The sequence below is a fragment of the Mycteria americana genome, chromosome Z, assembly GCF_035582795.1.
Source record: "Mycteria americana isolate JAX WOST 10 ecotype Jacksonville Zoo and Gardens chromosome Z, USCA_MyAme_1.0, whole genome shotgun sequence".
NCBI lineage: Eukaryota > Metazoa > Chordata > Aves > Ciconiiformes > Ciconiidae > Mycteria > Mycteria americana.
The window spans coordinates 79291973-79313525 of record NC_134396.1 but is presented as its reverse complement, the minus strand read 5'-3'; the positions used below and the strand labels follow the sequence as shown (position 1 = coordinate 79313525).

At 62.7% G+C, this 21553-nt stretch overlaps 2 protein-coding genes across 7 annotated transcripts; both read right to left on the bottom strand.

The window, feature by feature from the left end:
* Positions 1 to 1906: 1906 nt before the first annotated feature.
* Positions 1907 to 7852, bottom strand: LOC142402824 (uncharacterized). The gene is made up of 7 exons (XM_075488647.1): positions 7789 to 7852; positions 7045 to 7728; positions 6662 to 6747; positions 6066 to 6182; positions 5379 to 5522; positions 3763 to 3831; positions 1907 to 1963 (listed from the first exon to the last, which is right to left on the bottom strand). Exons 1-7 carry the CDS (start codon positions 7850 to 7852, stop codon positions 1907 to 1909), a joined length of 1221 nt encoding a protein of 406 aa, XP_075344762.1.
* A 3853-nt stretch (positions 7853 to 11705) lies between these two features.
* LOC142402740 (maestro heat-like repeat-containing protein family member 7) lies at positions 11706 to 20825 on the bottom strand. Of its 6 annotated transcripts, none has more exons than XM_075488509.1 (19): positions 20755 to 20825; positions 20227 to 20338; positions 19921 to 19992; positions 19183 to 19287; positions 18165 to 18336; positions 17615 to 17706; positions 17020 to 17169; positions 16688 to 16842; positions 16437 to 16578; positions 15712 to 15899; positions 15483 to 15623; positions 15131 to 15245; positions 14778 to 14915; positions 14310 to 14486; positions 13929 to 14084; positions 13481 to 13582; positions 13017 to 13119; positions 12645 to 12704; positions 11706 to 12337 (listed from the first exon to the last, which is right to left on the bottom strand). In XM_075488509.1, exons 1-19 carry the CDS (start codon positions 20790 to 20792, stop codon positions 12132 to 12134), a joined length of 2424 nt encoding a protein of 807 aa, XP_075344624.1. In that variant the 5' UTR covers positions 20793 to 20825; the 3' UTR covers positions 11706 to 12131. The 6 variants fall into 6 exon arrangements, with proteins under 6 accessions (XP_075344624.1, XP_075344626.1, XP_075344627.1 ...); XM_075488513.1 differs by having other exon boundaries at positions 12176 to 12337; positions 13481 to 13643; XM_075488511.1 differs by lacking the exon at positions 12645 to 12704.
* Between the last annotated feature and the right edge of the window lie 728 nt (positions 20826 to 21553).

Sequence of the window (21553 nt, the reverse complement as noted above, 5' to 3'; positions counted from 1 at the left end):
CTCATCAGACTTGTTCTCCAGACCCTTCACCAGCTTCATTGCCCTTCTCTGGACACGCTCCAGCACCTCAGTGTCTCTCGTGTAGTGAGGGACCTGTGGGATAATTGCTGAGGTGACTTAGAAATTAGAACTTACAGTCACACTTCTAGGTAAGGCACAGCATTGAAGAAGCTTCCCAGGTGGGATGCGGCTGACATGCAAGGAATCCATTCCATGGAAGTTCCCTAGGCCTGCAACCTTCGATGTCAGGAACGCCAGGGGAACCTGGTGTGCTGACTCGAAGAGGTACTGCTCGGAGGGTGGAGCGGTGTGGAGATGCCGCAGCCAGGCTCTGCGATTATAGGGGAACTTAAAGGTGTCACGGAACCGATAAGCTGCATATTTACCGCCCTGGGCCAACAGCCTGCCACGTTTTTGACCAAATGCTGCCCTTTTGGTGAACTTTGCTCATTATAACATCATTATAATACCAAAACACACCTCCGTCCCAAAAGCTACCCGCCTCCAAGGTGCGACCACCCCTCACTGAGCTTGCGCTCTGAATTTTCCTAGCTTATACCTTTAAAAGCGAAGCGAGAAAACTTTACACCAATGCTAAACAAAGGTATGCGTGACTAGAGTCACTCAAGCTCCACCCGAACGGTGAAAGATAGTATAAAATGGTTTAAGAGAAAGAGAACGTTGGGGAAGACACCATCGGGTACCACCCTTGACGTTTGGGATCAGTCGACGGGATCAGTCGTCGGCTGAGCCTCTCTTCCTCCCCATCGGGACGCCTTTGGGTAAGAGTCGAACACTTGGTTATACCTAGGGCCTCCCCGGGAAACTTAGAAATCTCTCTAGAGTCGCTTTATTATCTTTTAACGCGTTTGTAGCCGGCAGCGTTACTCATATTCTTGGTATTTGCACGTGCTTTGCAGACAGTGAATTTGTCACCGGTAATCCAAAGAATCCGTGTGTCTGTGGCTCTAATAAACTGCACTCTCCATTGATCTAGCCGTGGTAGTTCTCACTGAACAGGACCGGACTCTTTAGGTGTGGCCGTGATAGTTCGTGCAACACGACTAGACCGGGGGTGTAAGCGCGTTATTAGTGAATCCGTAATCGTGACGTTCAGTACGCTGGACGCGACCGGACTTACAACGTCGCAAATTAATGCTGTCGCCTTAGCGAAAGCCCTGAGAGGGCTCTGGTTCCGCTAAGTGGCTATACACACAGTCCTTAGAAAATAAACCGTTGACCAGGTCTGGGACTAAGACTGGACCTAGCCGCACCTAGACTCCTCTCTGAGGAGGAGTTTAGAAAGCAAGGGGGTCCTGTCTGAACCTCCTGACTCAACGGGAGGGTTCCCCCCCAGCCACGCCTCAGACTCCTATTTGTAACGCGACAGTAACTCCTCACGCAACGGGGACCCAAAACTGAACACGCTATTTGAGGTGCGGCCTCACCAGTGCTGAGTACAGGGGCACGATCGCTGCCCTCGTCCTGCTGGCCACGCTATTCCTGATACAAGCCAGGATGCCGTTGGGTTTCTTGGCCACCCGGGCACACTGCTGGCTCCAGTAACCAAGACTGGCCCCAAAGCTGAGCCCGGGGCAACACCGCTTGTGACCGGCCGCCAACCGGATTTAACGCCGTGCACCACCACTCTCTGGGCTCGGCCATCCAGCCAGTTTTTTACCCAGCGAAGAGTACACCTGCCTAAGCCATGAGCCGCCAGCTTCTCCAGGAGAATGCTGTGGGAGACAGCGTCCAAGGCTTCACTAAAGTCCAGGCAGCTAACATCCACAGCCTTTCCCTCATCCACTAGGCGGGTCACCTGGTCGTAGAAGATCAGGTTGGTCAAGCAGGACCTGCCTTTCCTGAACCCATGCTGGCTGGGCCTGATCCGCTTATCCTGGATCTGTTATCCTAGCAGTCTTCTCCACAGCTCCTCCTCCGATAAGAATACTTCCCTTTGCAACTGCAAAGAGAAGAGAGGTGGAACGTGGGAAGAAGTCATCCAAGAGCTACTGGGCATGAGGCGAGCTGGTTATTTATACCAGTATTTAATGCAATAATTTCATGAAGAACCACTAAAAAGACTTCCTTACTAAAACCGTGCTATTACTTTGCCTGGGCTTTGTTCTGAGCAGACCAGAATAAGACGACGTTGTATCACCAAGCGTGACAGATGCACTCGCCCTCTTAACCAAACTAGCGATATTTTGGTACAGGCTCCAAAGGAGGTAAAGGCCTGAGCTGTAGCCGGGCCAAGAACTCCTCTCGTCCCGATCCGTTCCCTGAGAACCCACAAGGAAGCTGAGCGGCACAGCGAGCATCGGTGCATAGGAGCTTGGAACGCCCATCACGCGATTGACGCGTGAATAGCGGGTGGCTTTTCCAAGACTCATTTACGAAGGAACAAAGCAAGCTCTGGGTCCAAGGAGCCTCATGCATAGCTTTCCTATCGCATGTCACCTGACTACGAGCCAACCACTTTATCCCTAAATATGAGAGAAGCGGCCTAAGTGAGCCGCCTTTGAGCTCTCCCTGCTAGGCAGCCTGGCTGCATGGCGGCGATCTCCCCTTGAGCTGGGACCCCTCTCAAGGCTGCTCCTCGCGGCAGAGAGACCTGTTACCAACAGCAGACCTTTGGTAAGCGACCCATACCGCGCATAGCCTTGTAGCATGCTAACTTTGCTTTTGCCCTGGGAACTTTGATTGCGTGCCGAATTGATACATTTTGCATACGTAATCCCTTAGACGTAAACCATTGTCCAAGTCTGAGACTAAGACTGGACCTAGCTGCGCCTAAGCTCCATCAGGAGTTTAGAAAGCAACGGGGTCTACTCTGAACCTTGTGACTCCACAGGAGGGCCCTCCCTACCCTTTGTATCCTCAGTCTCGCTGCAAATCCTTTTAACTCGCGTGTAACCCAATTTTCCTGTGTACGTTTCTTCCATGCAGTAATTAATAGAGTGACCTTTGCCATCGAACTTCCTTAAGTCGCACTTTTATAAACAATGTGAAAGCCACTTTTGCTAATACCTTTGACGGTGACTTTTTAAGCGCTCTAAATCACTCATTCACGACACCAAGGTACTGGTCTAACGGTCTTGATTGCCTGCAAGGTGCTCTAACTTGAGTCAAGTAGAGTGACCTGAGGACAAGTAACTGTCTTTGGATCAGTAAGACCTTCTTCCCATTAAATTGCTTCCTAACAGCACCCACCTCGCGTGCTAAGCTGACAAATAGAAAGGCCTCAGAGAAACCAATTTTAAACTCCGGAAACAACTCCGTACAAGCATATGGAAGCAGAGGATTTGTAAACGTAACTGGAATAAACGATTCGATTCCACCCACAATCTCCACATCCAGACCAATCTTTTGAAAAAAAAAAAAAAAAAAAAAAGACATACACCATGGAAACTTCTTAGGAAAAAATGCGCACCAAGATAAGCTTTGTATTACAGGCCTTTAGACGTGACCGCAGGTGCTATACACGCAAGATGACCTCTGCCTTAGATTACGATAAAAGATGAAGCGTAAGGGCAGAAAACGATCCAACGCTCTTGCTGGTCGTAACACGCAGTTAACCGCTCTCTCACACGGTTACGGCCCTACCAAGTAACTAGTGACTGGATGACAACTGTGCAAACGGCTTGAATCCAGGGTCTTCGGGCAAGTCTCTGCATTGCACTCTGAAGTCAAACGTGCTTGTTTTATGTGCGTGCAGTAGCTGATTTAGCTCTGCTCTGGGAAAGCAACTGAGACTCTTACCTTTGGCTTTGCACAAAGTCCAAAGTCTATCAGCTTCAAGTGATGTTCCTCGTCAATCAGCAGATTTTCCTGGTAAAAGAGAAAGGGGTGATGAATGAATGAACGGACCTAAGTATCCAAGGAACCACGTTTTCCTTCACCTTATTTCTTCTGGTCATTAGCAGCCAGAATTTACCTGAAGCTCTCCTCTGGAGGTCTCGATTGGTCGCTAATGACTATATCCCGTATTCCAGATGGGGAACGCTAGGTCCCATCTGCTGGGAAGGGCCGGGGAGCGGCAGGGCCTCGATAGACAGCAAGCTGCACATGAGGCCGCAGGCTGCTCTGGCAGAAAAGGCGGCCAGCAATATCATGGACTGTATTAAAAGGAGCACAGGTAGCGGACTGGGGGAAGTGACTCTAGTCCTCTGTTCAGAGCAGCTAGAATAGCGCGTCTAGTTTCTGCCCCCCTCAGCACAGGAAAGACATCAAACTGAAGGAAGCTCAGCGGATGGCCACCGGTCTGCTCAGGGGGCTAGAGCGCTTGCTCAATGCGGAGAGGCTGAGGGAAAGCCATTCGTTCAGCCTCTAGACAAGAAAGCTTCGGTGGAGACCTCAGAGCAGCCTTTTAATACCTACAAGGAGGGCAGGAAGACAGGGCTAGTCTCTTCACAGCAGCGCGCGGTGGGATAGCGACAGACAACAGGCATCAAGAGACGTTCAGACTGGAAATAAGGAAAAGCCTTCCTCCTCGTAAGGACAGCGAGGAGCCGAGCAGGTTGCCCAGAGAGATTGCGCTGCCTCGTCCTTGGGAGCGGTCGCAGCTGCGAGTGGAGGAAGCCCCAGGAAGCTTGGTCTGACGCTGCTTTGAGCAGGAGGGTCAAGCAGAAGCCTCTGGAAGTCACTTCCCACCCAAGCTGTCATACGATCCCACGAATCCCTCGGCTCTCCGGCTACAAGCCGACTCCTTCCAAAAGGTACACACAACGCTTCGTTTGGGGAGAAGTTCTTTGGAGACAAAGATTTCATGAGCTGTCTAGGAAGACGCTCGCGCACTAAGAGTTCGCTTCTCTCGGAGGTGTCGGCATCTCTAAAAATGCAAAGTTCCAACCCCTTCAAGGAGAAAGGGACTCCGGTCTTCCATTCCCTAAACCTATGCTTAAACTCTGCAATGAGAGCAAAGCCACAGGATGGGTCCAGTAGCATTGCGTCTCCCCCTACACCCTCTGCCTAGCCACCGCTTGCTTAAACTATCAGTGTCGCTTTTCCCTCTGGGCACGGAAACAGAACGGTTTGCACAACAGAGTGGCACCATAAAGGCTCTCTCCAGGCACCAGCTGGAATAAAGGGGAGAACAAAAACGCCTAAGCAACATGCAGAGTCAGATCCAGGTCTCTGCTCCGCTCCCAGCTGGAGCGTGTTGTTCTGCTTTCTCTTTCAGAGCAAGCTCCTTCCTCAGATATAGCCACATCCAGCTCAGCTGAGGAACACAGCGGCGAGTAGAAATAATGCTCTTTCAGAAGACGTTCGATCAAGAGCTACAACGGCGAAGGCATAACCTACTGCGGCTCGTAATGGAGAAGTAAAAGCGGGTGTTCGCTACTACTTATGCGAGTCTGACTACTGCTCAGGCTTACCGGTTTGAGATCCCTGTGGGCATATCCCTGACTGTGAACGTAAGCAATTGCTGAAACAATCTGCCGAAAAAACACACGAGCTTCCTCTTCTGAAAGGCGGTCCTTCGCAATTATGTAATCAAACAGCTCTCCTCCGGGACAGTACTGCATGAAGACAGGAAAAAGAGAATGCATTTAGAATACAGTAATGAAATCTAAACGACGACGAGCGCGCTGCACAGCAACGAGAGGACACTCTTCCATTCCCTCTGCTTTACCACAGTAGCGCCCGAGTGCCCCCCCCGCGCGCCCTAGCCAGCACTGCGGCAGACCAAACAAGCTGACAAGTCTGACTCGTGCCTGATGCGTTGCAACGGATACGTCACGCTACCGTCACAGGCGATACGGATTGCCCAGGAGGCGACAACCACGCGGGAGTTCTGGGGTCCCGCGTATCCTGCTGATGCTATTTTAAAAGAACTGAAGCGCGAGGTAGGAGTTGAAGCGATTTCACTTACTGTAAACACTGAAGAGCGGCTTTTACAAGAAGACAGGACATACTACCAGCTTCATTTTTAAACTAGAGCGTCTTGAACACGCTCGTCATTGAGATAACTTTTTAAGAATCGTTGCCTTTGAGCTCTGCTATCATCGACCGCTACAGTCAAAACCAGGAACCTTCGCCGTGGCAGAAGCACCGCTTCTTACCTCTAAGACCATGAATATTTTCTTGGATGTCTCTATCACGTGGTACAACTGGCAAATATGCTGGTGACGTAAGTTCTTCATGGCATCAATTTCTATTTTAACACGAGGCAAGTCATCCTAAGAGACCACAACAGCAAGAACTGTGAAGCTGCCGACGGCTTGGACTGCCTGTACATCACAGTAAGCATCAGACTACCGCGCAACACAACGTTTCACAGCAGGTATACGACAGCATGCAATTCGACTGCTCAAATCCAATCCGGCCACGGCTCTGCCGTTACTCCCCTACAATTCTGGCACCTTGATCAGCAACGCCACAGGGGCGGATGTAAAATAGCTGGTATTCTCATCGGCATTCTGTTTGAACTACTGCAGTAATCTTTAACTGCCTCAACTTTACAGCCAGAGAACGTTGCCCCCTTCACGAGAGGGCGCAAGACTGAGGGTCCTCTGTTAAAATTCCTTCAAGCCTACAGCATCCGTCAATAGCCAACAGGACAAGCAGGCAGCATTTCGACGTGCCACACCCCGGCTTCTCGAGAACTCCACAAGAACAGCAGAAGACGCTACGAACTTTTAAGTATCTTTTGGCTTACCCCTAGAGCAAGTTTGTCCATGATTTTTATCGCAACTTTTTCACCAGCGAGGAGATGTCGCGCACGTTTTACCTTCGCAAACCCACCTAGAATTGGAAAGAGACGTTTAAAGCTCAGCGCGGTGACGTGCTTTCTCGCCTATAAGCTCTCAGCCACCCTGGACCACGTAGCGTGCACGGCGCGCAGCGTCCTCTGTCCTCGTTCGAGGAAGAAGCGGTCACTGCTACCAACTTGCAGTTTCGTTTTCAGAGTTCTGCCCCCCCAAACGCAGACTTGAAACGCGACCTCTAGATTCTGCAGTAACAGCTGGCCTACACGCAGAGAAACGCTAAAGCGGCTCGACAGATCGCGCACGTCTCTCTGCACGCCCAGATGAGGCCTACCTGTTCCAATGGTTTCGGTGAGCTCATAGTACTTGCGAACTTCCTCGTAGTCGCCTACAGCCATTCTGAGAGGAAGAGGGATCTTGCAGTTCTTCTCCGCACCTGCAAGGAGAAAGCCCAGCCGGTGCTCCCGCTTTTCCACTCCGGGCAGACCCGTAGAAGCGGAAAGCACATTTGCTGCAGCTCGGGGGGCCGGGGCGGCGGGCGACCCGCTTTCACGACCGAGTGCCGCACACCGAGCGGCGAGTTGAGAGACGAGTAAGCCTGGCCGCCCGCAGGCAAGGCCACAAAGCGCGGGCGCCTTTCGGGGGCTCCTCGCTGGCGCTTGGCAGCGAGAGCGGGCGGCTGCGCTGCAGCAGCAGCGATAAGGCCCCCGCGCCGGTTCCCTCCGCAGGGCGACGACCGAGGCCCCAGAGGACGCCGCAGCGGGCTCCTCCTTCCGCGGGCTGCGCCGAGGCGGCAGCCCAGGGAAGAGGCGGCTCTGAGCGCTGCTCCCACGCTGCCCGCAGCCCAGCTCCGCCGCGGACCCCTCCGGCGCCCGCCGCCAGGGCCGGGCCCGCCCGCGCTGCCCGGCGAGAGGCGCCAAGCGCGCCCCCGGCCTCCCCGGGGCCCTGCCGCCGGGGGACCGGCGAGAGGCCGCCCGGCCTCCGACGGCGACGGGCAGCGGAGGGCAGCGCTCACCGCCTGGGCAGCCGCCTCCCGGCGCGGCCGTTGCCGTTCAAATCTCCCTGCCGCGGCGCCCGCTTCCGGCCGGGGCGCCCGAGGGGCCAATGACCGCGCAGCGGGCGGGCGGGGACGCGGCGCGCATGACGGGAGGGAGGTCGCGGCGGAGCGGGCGCCGCCGCGGCGGGAGGGTCTCCGCGGCCATCTCGCTGCCGACGGGGACGGCCCCGGCCCGGCCCGGCCCGGCCGAGACGGGAAGCAGAGCAGCGCCCGGTCCCCTCGGGAAGGCCGCCGCCCCCTACGGCCGCCGGGGTCTGTCGTGGGAGCCGCGCCGCCGGGCCCGCGCCACGCACAAGATGGCCGCCCGGCCCGCCGCCGCGGGGAGACTACGCCTCGCAGCGTGCTCCGCGGGGCCGGCCTGCCGGGACGGGCGGCCCTTCCCGCCGCCAGGCCCGGCAGCCCCGCGCCGCCGGCCCCGGCGCTGCCCCCGCCCCGGCGCCGCCCTGCTCCGGGCACCACACGGCCCCCGCCCCGGCCCCGGCCCCGGCCCCCGCCCCGGCCCAGCGGGGAGCAGCCCGGGGCAGGCGAAGGAAGCGAACGGAAGCGCAGGGCTTGCCGTGTTAAGGCTGGGATTGAAGGTCCGCCTTTGCTGCGGCCGGCCGTTCCCCTGCCAGGCCCTTTACCTTTCTGCGTGGCAGACGTCTCGTCCTAGAGCCACGAGCAAACAGGCAAAAAACCCAAAGGCTGGTGGAACGCCTTATTTCTGTCAACTGTCTCTCCTTTGGAATCCTCCCAGAGAGGCGGGATCTTTCCTGAATACAGAGAAAGGCCTCCATGTCCGAGGGTAAGGGTGAAGTCTCTCCTGGATAAAAAAAGGGGGAGGAGGACATTTTGGGGAGAGAGAGCGGGGCCATTCCTTTCGGGCAAGACAAACGGTGTTTTGCTTCCCTGGAGATGTGAACGTCATCACCCTGGAGATGGGAGAAAACCATCCTCCAGGTGATTCCTGGAGACGCCTCCCCATGGGCTGTCATCTTCTATTCTTCATCGGGCAATTAACAGCTCCTGGCCTCCTGATGCATAGAGTCACCCGTTACGAGAACCGTTGGTTAATCTGACTCCGACATTCTCAGTCAGCCGTTCCCTACGTGACTATCGCAGAATAAAGACACTGAACGGGGGAGGCGAGCGTAGCTCACTACTGGTATTGCCTGGAAGGAGGCAGGACAACCTTGGTGCCGAGGGTTAACCCTGGTGGGCTGCGAAGCTCCGCACAGCTTGGGCTGGGGGAAGAGGCAAGGGAGAGGAAAAGCGAGCAGCCTGGTGAGTCAAGGCGAAAATCGTTTCGTAAGCAAAGGAGAAGTGGAAGAAGAGAGAGAAAACCAAACAAAGCCAGGAACGCGAAGGCGAGAGGCAAGCACCTACCGCCACCCCTGGGTAGACCGATGCCCAACCGGTTGCCGAGCGAAAGCTGGCTAACCTCCCGACGCGCCCTCCCCGCCTTTTTTCTCGCTGAGCACGGCGCGATGTGGCACGGACTGTCCCTCTGGGGAGCTGGGGTCATCTGCCTGCTTGCGTCCCCTCCCAACACCTTGCGCGCACGCACCACGCAGCCCTCCCCCCTTCACTGGGGTGGCGTAGCGAGGCACAGAGGAGGCCTTGAGGCTGTGCCAACACTGCTCAGCAGCAGCCGAAACATCAGTGTGTTACCAGCGCTGGTGTGGTCACAAGTCTGAAGCACGGCGCCTGAGGAGCTGTTACGAAGAAAAGGAGCTCCATCCCAGCCAGGCGCCGTGCACCTGGGAAAACAGGCAACGGGGCTAACGACCTCTGACCATCTCGCTGCCGCCGTACGCCGCAGAGATGCGCGTGAACGTTGGCTAGCTGTGCGGGCAGTAACGCCCCTGGGGTGGAGCGACGAGCGCACCGCCTGCCGAGCGCTCACCACGTTTGAGTATCGCTACTCTGAACAGAAATGCCGAAACACAGCAACGAAGGGAATGAAAGCACGTTGCCCCGAGCTGCTGGCACGGAGCAGTTCCTCAACGCGGATAAAACTGAGCTTGACGGTAATTTTAAAAATAATTGAAAAGCTGAGCATCGGAAGCGGATGAGAAGGTCCGGGAATAGTGGCAGAGCAGCTGGGCCTGCACCTGCACTTTAAGCATTGTGGGCGATTGCTAGCCTGTTGACGGACGCCAGCTCTGCTTGCCGTACCTTCTCGAGAAGACGGTGTTTTGGGGACAGTTGGCTTTCTCTGAGCTGCAACTCGGGAGCACTCGTGGCATCTAGATGCACCTTCAGTGGTCTGACCCTGCGGGGTCCCGGCCCTGTCCCCCTGAGGGTCCCAAGACCCTCCCCCTGGGGGTCCCCATCCCGGGGACAACGGGCAGCGAGGTGGCGGGCGACATCGAGAGGCCGCTGTCACGGCGGGCCACGCGCACGGCTGACTGTGGCTCCATTTGGCGTGGGGGGCCTCTGCCCCGGCCCGCTACCCCACCGGTGGGCGTGTGACAGGCACGCTCCCCCCCCTCCCCCCGCTAAAGACCGGGGCTTTTAACGTGGCGGGCACGGGCGTTTCGCGCCTCATTTTCGCGCCTTTTGTGCTCTGCCGCGTGCCACACCCCCCCCCCCCCCCCCCCCCCCGGCACGGACGCACCTCGGCAGGGGAGCAGGAGAGGCGGGGCCCTTGGTGGCCAGACAGGGTCCCCAGCCAGCGAGGCGCCTTGGCTCGGAGAAGCTAGAGCTCTGGAGATCACGACCAACTACGAGCACAGCTCAGATCCGAGCCAGGGTACAAACGGGGCGCCGCCGGAGACCCCCTTTGAGCGTGGTCTTCCCGGCGCAGCGGGCCCGTGTTCGGGACCTCTCCCCTCGGGCTGGGACGCCTCCTGAGGAAACTGCCCAGGGCTGAGTGCCCTCACCTCCCGTGGGGAGTGACTTCTTCTGGACAGAGCCTTGGGTGAGCCCTCACCGCCCCTCCCGGGGGAGCCATTCGCTCTTCTGGAGCTCCCTACCCAGGGTCTTTCCTCCTCCCTGCCAGCCCCCACGGACACCCCACTGCCCTCACGCACCCTCGTAGATGACCCGGAGCTTCTCCTGGCGCCCGTCCCTCAGCTGCCGCCCGGCGAGCCCTAGGCACCCACAGCCTGTCACAGATGCCGCCGCTGGCCTGCCCGCCCCAGCAGCCCAGCTCCCCCTCACCGGCCCCGCGAGCCCGGCCACCGCCCTCCTCCCCTCTTCTGAGGTGCCCAGGAGAGAGGGTTCCCCCTTTGCGAGTGAGCGCGAGTGCGCGCTTTGGATCGTCATTCTTGTGTGTGTATTGCCGTGTGGTAACAACACCCCGCCTGACACCTCGAACCTGGTACGGGCTAAAAGTTAGCGGAGTGTTGATTGATTTCGGTTTGCCCCCCTTTCTCGTTGGTTTCTGTCGTGCGGTTTTGGCCGTTTGGTGAAATAACGTGGTTTGAGCTTGTCCCTCGTTTGAGCTAGTTTTAGCGTCCCTCCGTGACGGGGGGGCCCACGCTCCGCCCCTCCCAGCGCCCCGTGCGTGCCTGGGAGAGGAACTGCCGCTCTGGTCAGCAGAAGGCGCAGAAGCAACGGGCTGCGACAAGGCCGATTGCATAGCTGGACACGGCTGCGGCACGCGGCCGGGGCCCGGGCAGGGCCCTGCTGCCCTGGCAGAGAACCCCAGGGCCTCTCACAGCCCTCTCAGGGGCACGTGCGGGGCCAAGCGGCCCCTCCAGAGAGCCCCAGGGGCTCTCCCGGGCCTCGCAGGGCCCCATGGAAGGCGCTCTAGGGCCGCTGCGAGGGCCTGGGGAGCAGCACGGCTTCGCAGGGCCGCGTGCAGGCCCTCCTGGGGCCCTTGTGGGGGCCTGGGGGCAGCAGGGCTCCCCAGGGGGTGGGGGGCAAGCGGGTCGCGGCAGAGTAGGTACCCTACGGGGGTCTGGGGGGCAGCAGGGCAGCGAGGGACGGGGAAGAAGAGCGCAAACGGCACGTGACGTTCCACAGTCTTTTTCAGCGGTGGCCGGGAGACACAGGCAGGCAGGCCGGCTGCGCCAAGGCCTCTGCTTCCGGCCTGCAGGATGCCCGTTTCCTTGTGGGGTCGCCAGCCAAAGCTGTCCTCTCGCTGCCCTGCCACAGCGTTTGGCTGCTTCTTCAGGCTTCGTGGCCCAGCCGCCCCTTCCCATGAAATGGGAGCGCTGCAGAGAGCGGGCACCTGTCCAGGCCGGGCCGTCCCTGGAGAGGGCAGGGCAGGCAAAAGCTTTCCTTCACCTTTCCTCTTGGTTTCACAGCCCGGCAGCGCAGCTGGCGCCTTGGGGCCACGACGCAGGGTGGGGTGTGTCTTTGCGGGGCCCCGGGCTGCTGGCGGGGGGGGGCAGGTCCAGCTGCTGAGGTGGTGTCAGTGTGCAGAGCACCCGGGATCAGCTCTGCACGCAGCTCCAGCAGCACAGCCAGCCAGCTCCTGGGGCAAGGGTCCTCCTCCTCCACGCCCTCCGGAGCCGGTAGCACAGCGCTTGCAGGCGGAATGCGGAGGGAGGCTCTTGCGCTGTAGCGCCCAGGATCATGAGGGTTTGAATCGCCAGGGAAGAGACCGAGAGGCTGCTGTCATTCGCCTTGCCTCGAAGGGCTGGGACGGAAAGGAAGGGAGCCGAGGTCAGAGCCCGGATCTGCGGGGACCTCAGGAGCCCCTCCGGCCAGGGCCACCCCCGCCTCCCCCGCTCTTCCCACGGCCAGGAGGGAGGCAGGGGCGCCGGCATCAGCCAGAAGGTGCTGGCCACCAATGCCCCACATACCCCTGAAACCCCCTCTCTGCTCTGCCCTCACCGCCCCTCACCTGCGCAGGGAGCAGAGGCCCCCCCGGGAGTGGAGCTCCCTACCCAGGGTCTTTCCTCCTCCCTGCCAGCCCCCACGGACACCCCACTGCCCTCACGCACCCTCGTAGATGACCCGGAGCTTCTCCTGGCGCCCGTCCCTCAGCTGCCGCCCGGCGAGCCCTAGGCACACGCAGCCCGTCACAGATGCCGCCACTGGCCTGCCCGCCCCAGCAGCCCAGCTCCCCCTCACCGGCCCCGCGAGCCCGGCCACCACCCTCCTCCCCTGGGGCAAGGCTGAGCCCAGGGCGGTCCCCTGAGCATGAAGCCCAAGAAGGCCGTGAGGGACCCAACAAGGCTCCCAACCAGCCCCCGCTGCGTGGGCAGGGGTGGGAGAAGGTGGCAGGGAGCCCCGTGGGTGGATTTGGCAGCAGCCGTGGCTGGGGCTGAGCTGCCGCGGGGCAGGGAGGGACCCCCGGCGGGGTTCTGGCTCACCGATGAACCTGACGGCCGCCTCGCGCAAGGGCTCCTGTGGGCTCTGCAGGTACGGCAGGCTCTGCTGCAGGTACTCCTCCGCTCTGCTGCTGCCCTCCACAAGCTGGAGAGAGCGCAAGGGGACAGGGTTGGTGCAGACCCTCCCCCTACGCCCAGGACTGGCCTCCCCTGCCTTCCCCTCCCCGACACCCACGACACCCGGCCAGCGGCTGGCTGGTGCTGGGGTTTGGAGGGAGCAGAGGGCAGGGTGCTCCCGTGCCACCCTGCTGCCAAGGCCCAGCTGGGCCAAGGGCTCCGTCGGCACCCCTGCGCTCCAGGGGGAGAGAGGGAGCCTGCGTGCGGTGCAGGCAGGCAGCGCTGGGCTGCCCCCCGTGGGCAGGGGCACAGGTGCTAGCCCCACGCGCTGGGCGTTGGGGGAGAAGGGCTTCTCCAGGCTGGGTGTGGGGCTTCGGGGCCATCCTTACCAGGCACTCGCTGACCCTCCATGTCTGCTCTGTCGCCAGCAGCTTCCTGAGCTGCCTCCGCTTCAGGAACTTGGCAGCTCCAAGGAGGGTTTCCCGAGAAGCCTGCAGAGCAGCAGAGACGGGGAGATGGCACCGCCGCCCAGGGGACGGGACCTGGGGGTCCCTAGGCAGAGCAGGGGGAGGCAAGGGTTGGGGCTCCAAACCCTGGCCGCAGACACCTGCAGGCGCCACTGGGAAGCCCCTGGGGGCTCCAGCGCTTGGGTCTCGTCTCTGTGGCCATGCACTGCTGCTGGGCTCTGCTGGATCAGGCAGGGCAGGTGCAGGAAATGTCCCTGCCCCCCTTCTCAGCTGCTGCCAGCTCTGTGGCTGCAGGCAGGGAGGGGCTCTGAGCCCTCCTCAGGGACTCGGGAGGTTGGGCCCCAGTTGAGGCACATTCAGAGGGCCTCACCTGAGCCACACTGTCGTCCTTGTCATGCAGGTGGAAGAACAGGGGCAGGAGGCTCCTCTGCATGTCCTTTCTCATCTGCTCTTTGTGGGTGCTGACTGCCACCTCCATCGCATCTCTCCAGAGGAGGATGGAGCGCGCTTGCACGCAGCTGGACTCCTAGGAGGAGAGAAGGCAGAGGGGAGGACCTCACTCCTGGCTCCTCCAAGCCCACGGTGCGGAGGCGAATGCTTGCGGCTCTCCCTCTGCAGTGAGGAGAAGAACTCACGGGCCAACGGGCACGTGCGGAGAGGGACGCACCGGCCCCGGGCCACGCGCACGCGCCCCCTCCCCCCCCCCCCCCCCGGGCACGCTAACCAAACCCCTGCTCTCCCACTGCCTTACGTTTTCAAAGAGTGGCGGGAGCGTCTCGACCAGCTGCAGAGCAATGGACACAGCCCTCGGCCTGTCCTCCAGGCAGAGCACGTTGCCGAGGACAGCCAGGGCCGCCGCCGCGACATCGCCGTCGTCATCCTGCAGTCGCTGCAGGACCGCTGGCAGCAGGCCTTGCAGAGTCACAGCCTGTGCGAAACACACGATTTCATTTTGTGACGCCATCGAGGACCGCACCGGCAAAACCGCTCTGCGTGGAGAGGGTGCAGTGCCAGTCGGGCAGAGATCTCTCCACGTGCGGCGCAGCCCAGGGCCTGGCCTGAAGCGCTCAGGGGCCGCTGAGCAGGGCAGCGGGAGCAGCGGGCACCGTTCCCACCGCTCCTGATTCCTGGCAAAGCTCAAGTGAGCCGCTGCGCGCACCACTGCCTGCAGCTCAGCCCCCGGCGGACGCCCTCCCTGTGCCCGGCTGCCCCTGCTCACCTCCTGGGGTCTCGCAGACAGCGTGACGAGGCTTGTGATTGCCATCCTGCGCAGCACCATGCTCTTGCTCTGCAGGTGGAGCTGGACAACGTGCAGGACTTGGCTGCTGACATGCTCAAAATCGGTGCAGTCCAGGAGCTGAAACGCACCCAGCAGCAGAGTGAGAGCCCGGCACAGGCAGCAGAGCTCCTGGACGGCTCGGGACAAGGCACCAGGGCCCGGCCCAGCCCAGGCGGGAGGCAGCAGGGCCCGCGGAGGGCCCTCGCCGCCTCCCCTCCGCCCTCTGCCTCGTGCACGCAGCCCGGCTTCCCTCCGCCTGGCCTCCGAGAGGCAGCGCTTGCCACCAGGCCCACCTCGACGAAGACAGTCATGGCGCCGATGTCCTGGTAGGCCTGCCTCTCAAGGAGGCCTCTGACCGCCTCTTGAGACACGGCGACGCAGCAGGCCGGTACCTCACGCCGCAGCACCCTGGGCGGGGGAAGAAGGCATTGGCGGCACCGAGCTGGGCAGGCAAACCTCTCTGGGACCGCGCTGCCAGCCCCAGCCATTACTCCGCGGGCCAGGCCACGCGGGGCAAGGCTGCGTTTGCGCCTTGCGTTGGCTGCTTGCACCCCACCGCCCACGAGGAAGGGGATCGTGCAGGGGGCCCCTCCTCTCCAGCGGAGACACGCCGGGGCAGACAAGGACGACTGACGCGGCTCTCACCTAGTCAGCACGGCGATACCGGTGTGGTAGGTCTCGGGGCTCATGAGCATGTCCCAGGCGCCCTGCCTCCCGATGTCTTCAACCAGGGAGGCACCGCCGCCCAGGCAGTAGAACAGAGCTTGCGTGGCGCACACCGCGCTCCTGCACGCAGAGCAAAGCGGGGTCACCGGTGGAGCCCCGGCCCCGGCTCTGGGCCCGGGACAGAGACCAGGGAGGAGGGACAGAGCACCTGAGGGTGTGGACTGGAGAACACTCGGCCTCCCTGCTCTGACTGCCAGAGCTGCAGCAGCCCTGCTGTGGGCCGCTCAAGCCGAAGGAGACCTGGAAGACCACCGCCATGAAGAGCTCCTCTAAAAGTAACTGCACGCAGCATCGGCTGGAGGGCAGCAGGAAGATCTCGTGCATGGCACGGGCTACCTGCAGAAAACATCCAGGGACCACTCTCACTGCAGGGGTGTCCCTGCGGCACTGCCCGGCACTGGGGGTGGCGGGGCTCAGGCGCCGCGCTGAGCTGAGCTGAGGGAGGTGCCAGCGCAGAGCCCGGCCCGGCCGCCTGGCCTGGAGCACGGCCGCGGCAGCTCTCGGGGCTCGGCTCCCATTCGTAGCACGGGCACGCGAGCCTTTGCGGTCCAGAGGGAACAGCCCAGCCAGCCCCATGGGCCCTGCTGGCTGCCCTGGGCTCCCCCTCCCCTCCCTGGCCCCGCAGCCTGCTCTGGCCAGGCAGCCGCCTTGCCCCGGGCTTCCCGGCTTCGAGCAGGCGGCGGGCAGGGAGGAAGACCACTGAGGGCAGCAGGGGCAGGGGCAGGCTGCCTGCCTGTGTGCCACGGGGCCTGGCTGTGGCCCTGAGGCCCCTGGCCCAGGTGTCCCTGGGGAGGTCTGGGCTTGGGGGCAGGTGGAGAGGGGAGGAGGGGCTGGAGCCCCCGGGGGGGGAGCAGGCCTCATCCAGACACTCACAGCCAGGAAAATGCAGTAGCTGCGCTCTCCCACGATGCGGCACTGCCTGCCGATTGTCTGCTGGACCCACAGCAGCATCTTCAGCATGTCGTCCCCGAGGCAGGGCTCAGAGGCCAGCGTGCTCCACATGGCCCTGGCAGCGCTGCGGAGCCGGAGCACGCTGTCAGTGGGGCCACCTCGGCCACCACCCCTTCTGCCTGGGCGGGCCCCGGAGGTCCTGAGCTGCCCCCAAGGCTGACGGGGCCACCTACCTGTCACAGTACGGGGAAGCCTGCAGCAGGCTAGTGGTCACCCTCTGAGGGTACAAGAGGGCCACTTGGAGAAGGGTCTTCATCAGGATGTCCTTGAGGGGCTTCTGGCTGACGCATGCCAGCTGCGCGTGGATGGTCCACACGACCTCTTCCACCTGGCGGAGGCAGGGGGGTGGAGCGGGGTGGAGCACAGCCACGGCCCCAGCTGCCACCAAGACCTGCTTCCCTCCCGTCGCTCTTGGCTGGTCAAAGGCCTCCCGTCGAATGCTCCCCAGCCCGCGACTCGGGGCGGAGGGCGCACGCGCAGGGCAGTCCGGCTGCACGCTGCCTACCTTGTTCAGCTCCGAGCACGGGTATCTCAAGACCGCCTCCAGCACGCTGGCAATCAGCTGGACATCGGAGACCCTGGGGTGCACGATGCCTCTCAAGACGGTGAGGAGGAAGCTGGTCCTCTCAGTCTGGAAGAGGAAGCGCCCAAATACCTGAGGGAGAGAGGCAGGGAAGAGGTGTCGCACTGAGGGCCCTGGCGGGGGGGCACGGCTGAGCTGCGGGGGCGGCTCTGGAGTGAGAAACCCGGGGCAGCGCTGGCCCCCTGCCCCAGGACAAGTGCCAGCAGCAGGGGCTGGTCTGGGGTGAGCGCAGCCACGGGGGGTGTGGAGAGGGAGCTGCCCTGTGGGCCGAAGGAGCGGGGCAGGGGGGGCAGGCTCACGGTGCGCTGGCTCTGCCGGCAACCAGAGCTCGCCGGTGGCCGGGACAGCCGGAGCCGCCGCGCTGACGCTTTGGCCGCTCCCTGCGGAGAGGTGGTGCGACCCCGCGGCCTGATCGGCGGGAGGCCGTGCCATCCGCCCTGATGGCTGATGCACTGGTTCATCCCAGTCTCCTGCCAGCCCCACAGCCAAGACCCCCAGCGAGGGAGGAGCTTGTTACCGGTGCCTCGTCAGCGGGCTCCTTGGCCCAGAAGGTGCTAGGTCCTTCCCGCTCCACTCGAAGCTTTGGATCCTCGCGTGCTGCGTAGCAGGCTGGGCAGGAGGGGAAGCACACAGTGAGCGGCAGGAACAACGGAGAGCTGGCGACAGCAGGCGAGGGCGTCGGGGAGAGCTCTGTGCCTGGCTCTCCGCTCTGTGGGGAGCCGGAGACGTGCCAGGGTGGCAGTGGGCCCGTTTCCCGCGGGAGGAGGGGAAACTGCCTCTTAGGCTGCAGAAGGGCAGGAGAGTTTGGTCTGGCCTTCTGCTCGGGAGGAGGAGAGAAGCCCTGGGATGCTGCTGCCACAGGCTCTCCGGCCCAAGGCTTCTCGGGGCGGGCCCCAAGGCGCGGCTCCGAGGCGGGCTGCGTGGGCCCTCGGGTTGGCGCGGCACAGCTGCTCCCCTGCTCCAGCCTCGGAGGAGTTTGCTGCTCCTTGCTCTAGCAGAGGAGGGGGCCAAGGCGGTGCGGCGCCTCGCCTGAGCCCTGGTGGCTGGGAGGCCCCAGCGTCTCTCACCCTCTCGCAGCAGGATGAAGCCGTGGACGGCACGCAGCGCCTCCGCAGCCCCGCAGCTGATCTCCTGGTCCTTCTCGGCACAGGACAGGGTGAGGTGCCCCATCAGCTGCCCCAGGAATTGCAGAGGCTTCGCTTGGAACAGGAAGAAGTTGCCGTCTCTCAAGTGCGAGACCTGTGGGAGAGGAAGGAGGAGTAGCAGGGCCAAGCTGCGGCAGACGGGACGAAAGGCCTAACCCCAGAGAGCGGGCCCCGGGCCGAGCGCTGCGTGAGCCAGAGCTCTGGAGGGCTCTGCTCTGCCCTGCGCTGCGCCCCGTGGAGACCCAGCCTGCGGCAGCCGCGTCAGGGCGAGGAGCGTGCTGCCTGCCTGTGACGGGAGCCCTGGAAGGCTTTTGCCTTCCCTCCCCGTGAGCCTGCGGGACTGGGGTGCCTGAAGGAGGCTTGAGACCCTGGGTCTGCTGGTCCTCCACACCGGCGCTCAGCCGAGGGAGCCCTCCTTCCCCACCTGCGGGACTCCCCGTCTCCACAAAAGGGCGCAGCCATGCGCCCTCTCCTCCCGCCGCATCCTTCTGGCAGGCCGTCCCGAGGCCTGCCACCGCCCTGCCCAGCTCTCCACAGCACGGGAAGGGAGGGTCTGCGGGGCTGCAGCAGGAGCCCCGGGGCCGGTGGGCTGGGGAAGGGGCCGGGCGCGGGCAGTGGCAGTGGGGAGGGGAAGGGCCCGAGAGCCCCGCAGGCCCTCAACGCTGAAGCGGCTGGGCGGCAACCCAGGGGAGGGCTGCCAGAGCTGGGCCTGCCAAATACTCCCGTGCCCTGTGACGGAGCTGGCTCCCGAGAGAAAGGGCACGGGAGAGAGCAGCTCCCAGAGGGAGGGGCAAAGACGCTGGCGCAGGGCTGAGCCTTGCCGAATCCCCTGCCCTGCGCCCAGGCTTCCCTCGCAGGGAGCCCGGAGCTACTGGCTGCTCTGGGGCACCAGGAAGGGGCGAGGGGTGCCCAGAGGCCGCCTGCACCGCAGGCCCCTTACCTCCAGCATCGAGGAGGGCATCACGAAGCGGCTCAGGCAGGCAATCCTCCCCACAGCCTTGCGGCGCCTAGCCACTTGCTGGGATGCCGTGAAGGGCAGCAGGACCTGAGAAGGGAAAAGCTGCCGCTCTGCCTCGGGAAGCGACGGCACCTCCCGGAGCGGTGGCCCTGCCAAGCGCCTGGCGGAGTTTACGCAACGTGCCGCCAAGGCTTCCCCCGGCCAGGAGGAAGGCCTGGGACCGGGTCCGGGTCCAGCCACCTCACGGCCTCGGGGACCGTTGCCGACAGTTGGTGACTCGCTGCAGTCAGGGAGGTAGCTGGATCCCGCCCCGCCAGCCACCTCTGCCCCTCCTCACGCGCTCCTCCAAAAACGGCCGCACGCCCCCGCTGTCCAGGAGGACAGGAACCTCTGTGGAGGCCTGCACCAGGGAGGCTGGGCTGGGGCCCACGGGGAGGCCAGAAGCAGAGCGCTTCAGGGCTGGGCTCCCCTTGCACCGTGGCCACGTCCCAGCAGATGTCCACCCTGCTGCCCTCTGGGGAGGAGAGCGTGAACGGGGCGGGCGGCAAGGGCAGTGGCTCGGCAGCGCCAGCTGCCAGAGCAGGGGGCCTGGGAGGGACGCTCGGGTTCCTTCCACCGCTTTGGTTCGGGGCTGGGGCGCGCGCGCTCCAGAAGGTCGCGTCTCTTTAGGGCGAGGCAAGGAAGAGACCTCGTGAGCCCAGCTCTTGGCAAATGCCTGACCTGCAAGATTTTCTCCACTTGCGAAGCATCGCGCGCCAGCACCTCCAGCACGCTGTCCAGAGTCCTCAGGATCTGTGAGGGGATTCAGCAGTTCGCACGCTTGCCCTGGCCCTTCTTCCTTGCAGGAAGCTGGCTTGAACGCCTTCCACCTGAGGCGGGCCTCAGCCGCCCTCTGGTGCCGGGGAGAGGCCTCAGGGTCTCCCTGGTCTTCCTTCTCCTCCTATCGTCTTCCGGCAGCCAAAGCCAACTAGGAAAGCGTGCCCAGGGGCTGACTGGCAGGCTCTCCGTAGCTCACCCCGCGCTTACCTGAGCATCGAGTGAAGCGTGCTGGCTGTCCCTGCTCTGTGCTGGAGCAAGACAGAAGATGCTGCGGATGCAGGGGCAGAGGTGCTGGTCCAGCAGGCCTTTGTTCTCTTTGCTGCAAGGAGAGAAGGTGCCGGTTGCATGGCGGAGCTTCCACGTTGGGGAAGCTGGCTGCAGACGTCGGGGCTGGCAGTCCCCAGGGCGGTACCCGTACGAGGTGGGGAAGGGATGCCTGGAGGCATCTCCTCTCTCCCCCGTGCCGCCGAGGCAGGGACAGAGGGCAGTCCTGGCCAGCGGAGCCCGAACCCCTTTCCGTCTCCTGCCTCTCCCTTCAGAGGAAGGGCCAAGAGGCACCGGGCAGCCCCGGAGCACCCTCCGCCCTCCCATCTGGCCCACCGATGGGCCAAGCGTGAGGGAGAGCAGAGGCCCCAAGGCAGTGCCGCCAGGGTCCTGCCAGGATAGGAGATGCCTGGTGCCATCAGGCCCACGCCGTGGGGAGGCCCTGGCCCGGCCGGGGTCTGGGGCAGGTACCTCATTGCAGCGACGGCAAGCACGGCTTGCCGCCACATCGCGGCGTCCACGCTGCGAGGGAGCTGCTTTTGCCGTAGTACCTGGAGAGGGAGAGCACGGCCGGGATGGGGCACGGGAGCTGCCAGTGCCCGGCAGCAGTCCGCAGGGCGGGCAGAGCCGCCCCGCTGCCCCCAGGCCAGCGCGTGGCCCCTCGCTCTGCAGCGGCCCCACGGCAGGCAGGGCTGTTCCCACAGAGGCCTGTCTCACCCCCCCCCGTGCCCAGGCGCCCGAGTGCTGTCCTTACTGCTGGGCCGGTGCTCGGCCGGCTTTGCCCCCCTCCCTCAGCCCCACTGGGGGTGCCCTCACCTCCATTTTCTCCACCAGCTTACGTGCTGATCTGAAACCTGGCCGGTACCTGCCCTGCAGCCAGGCTCTGCAGAGCGTGCAGATGGAGGCCAGAAACCTCAGCTTCGAGGCCTCTTCCTGGCAGTCGGGGAGAGACAGAGAGGGAGGGTGAGGGGGCAGAGGCGCGGCCAGCAGGAGCAGGGGCTGGAGGGGCTGCAGGGATGGCGCAGGGGCCGGGAGGGGAGCAGCTCCGCACCGCCAGCAGCCCTCCCAGAGCCCGCGCCCAGGCAGCAGAGGCGGCGGCACCCAGCTGGGAGCGCGGGCAGAGCCCTGCTGACGAAGTCTGCGCTTACCCTTTGGGTGCTGTTGAGAAAGGCCGAGAAGTAGTCGCGGGCTTCCTTCTCCTCGTCCTCCAGCTGGCAGCTGGAGGCAGGAGCGGCTGCACCTGATGAAGAAGCAGAGCGGGGAGAGCTGC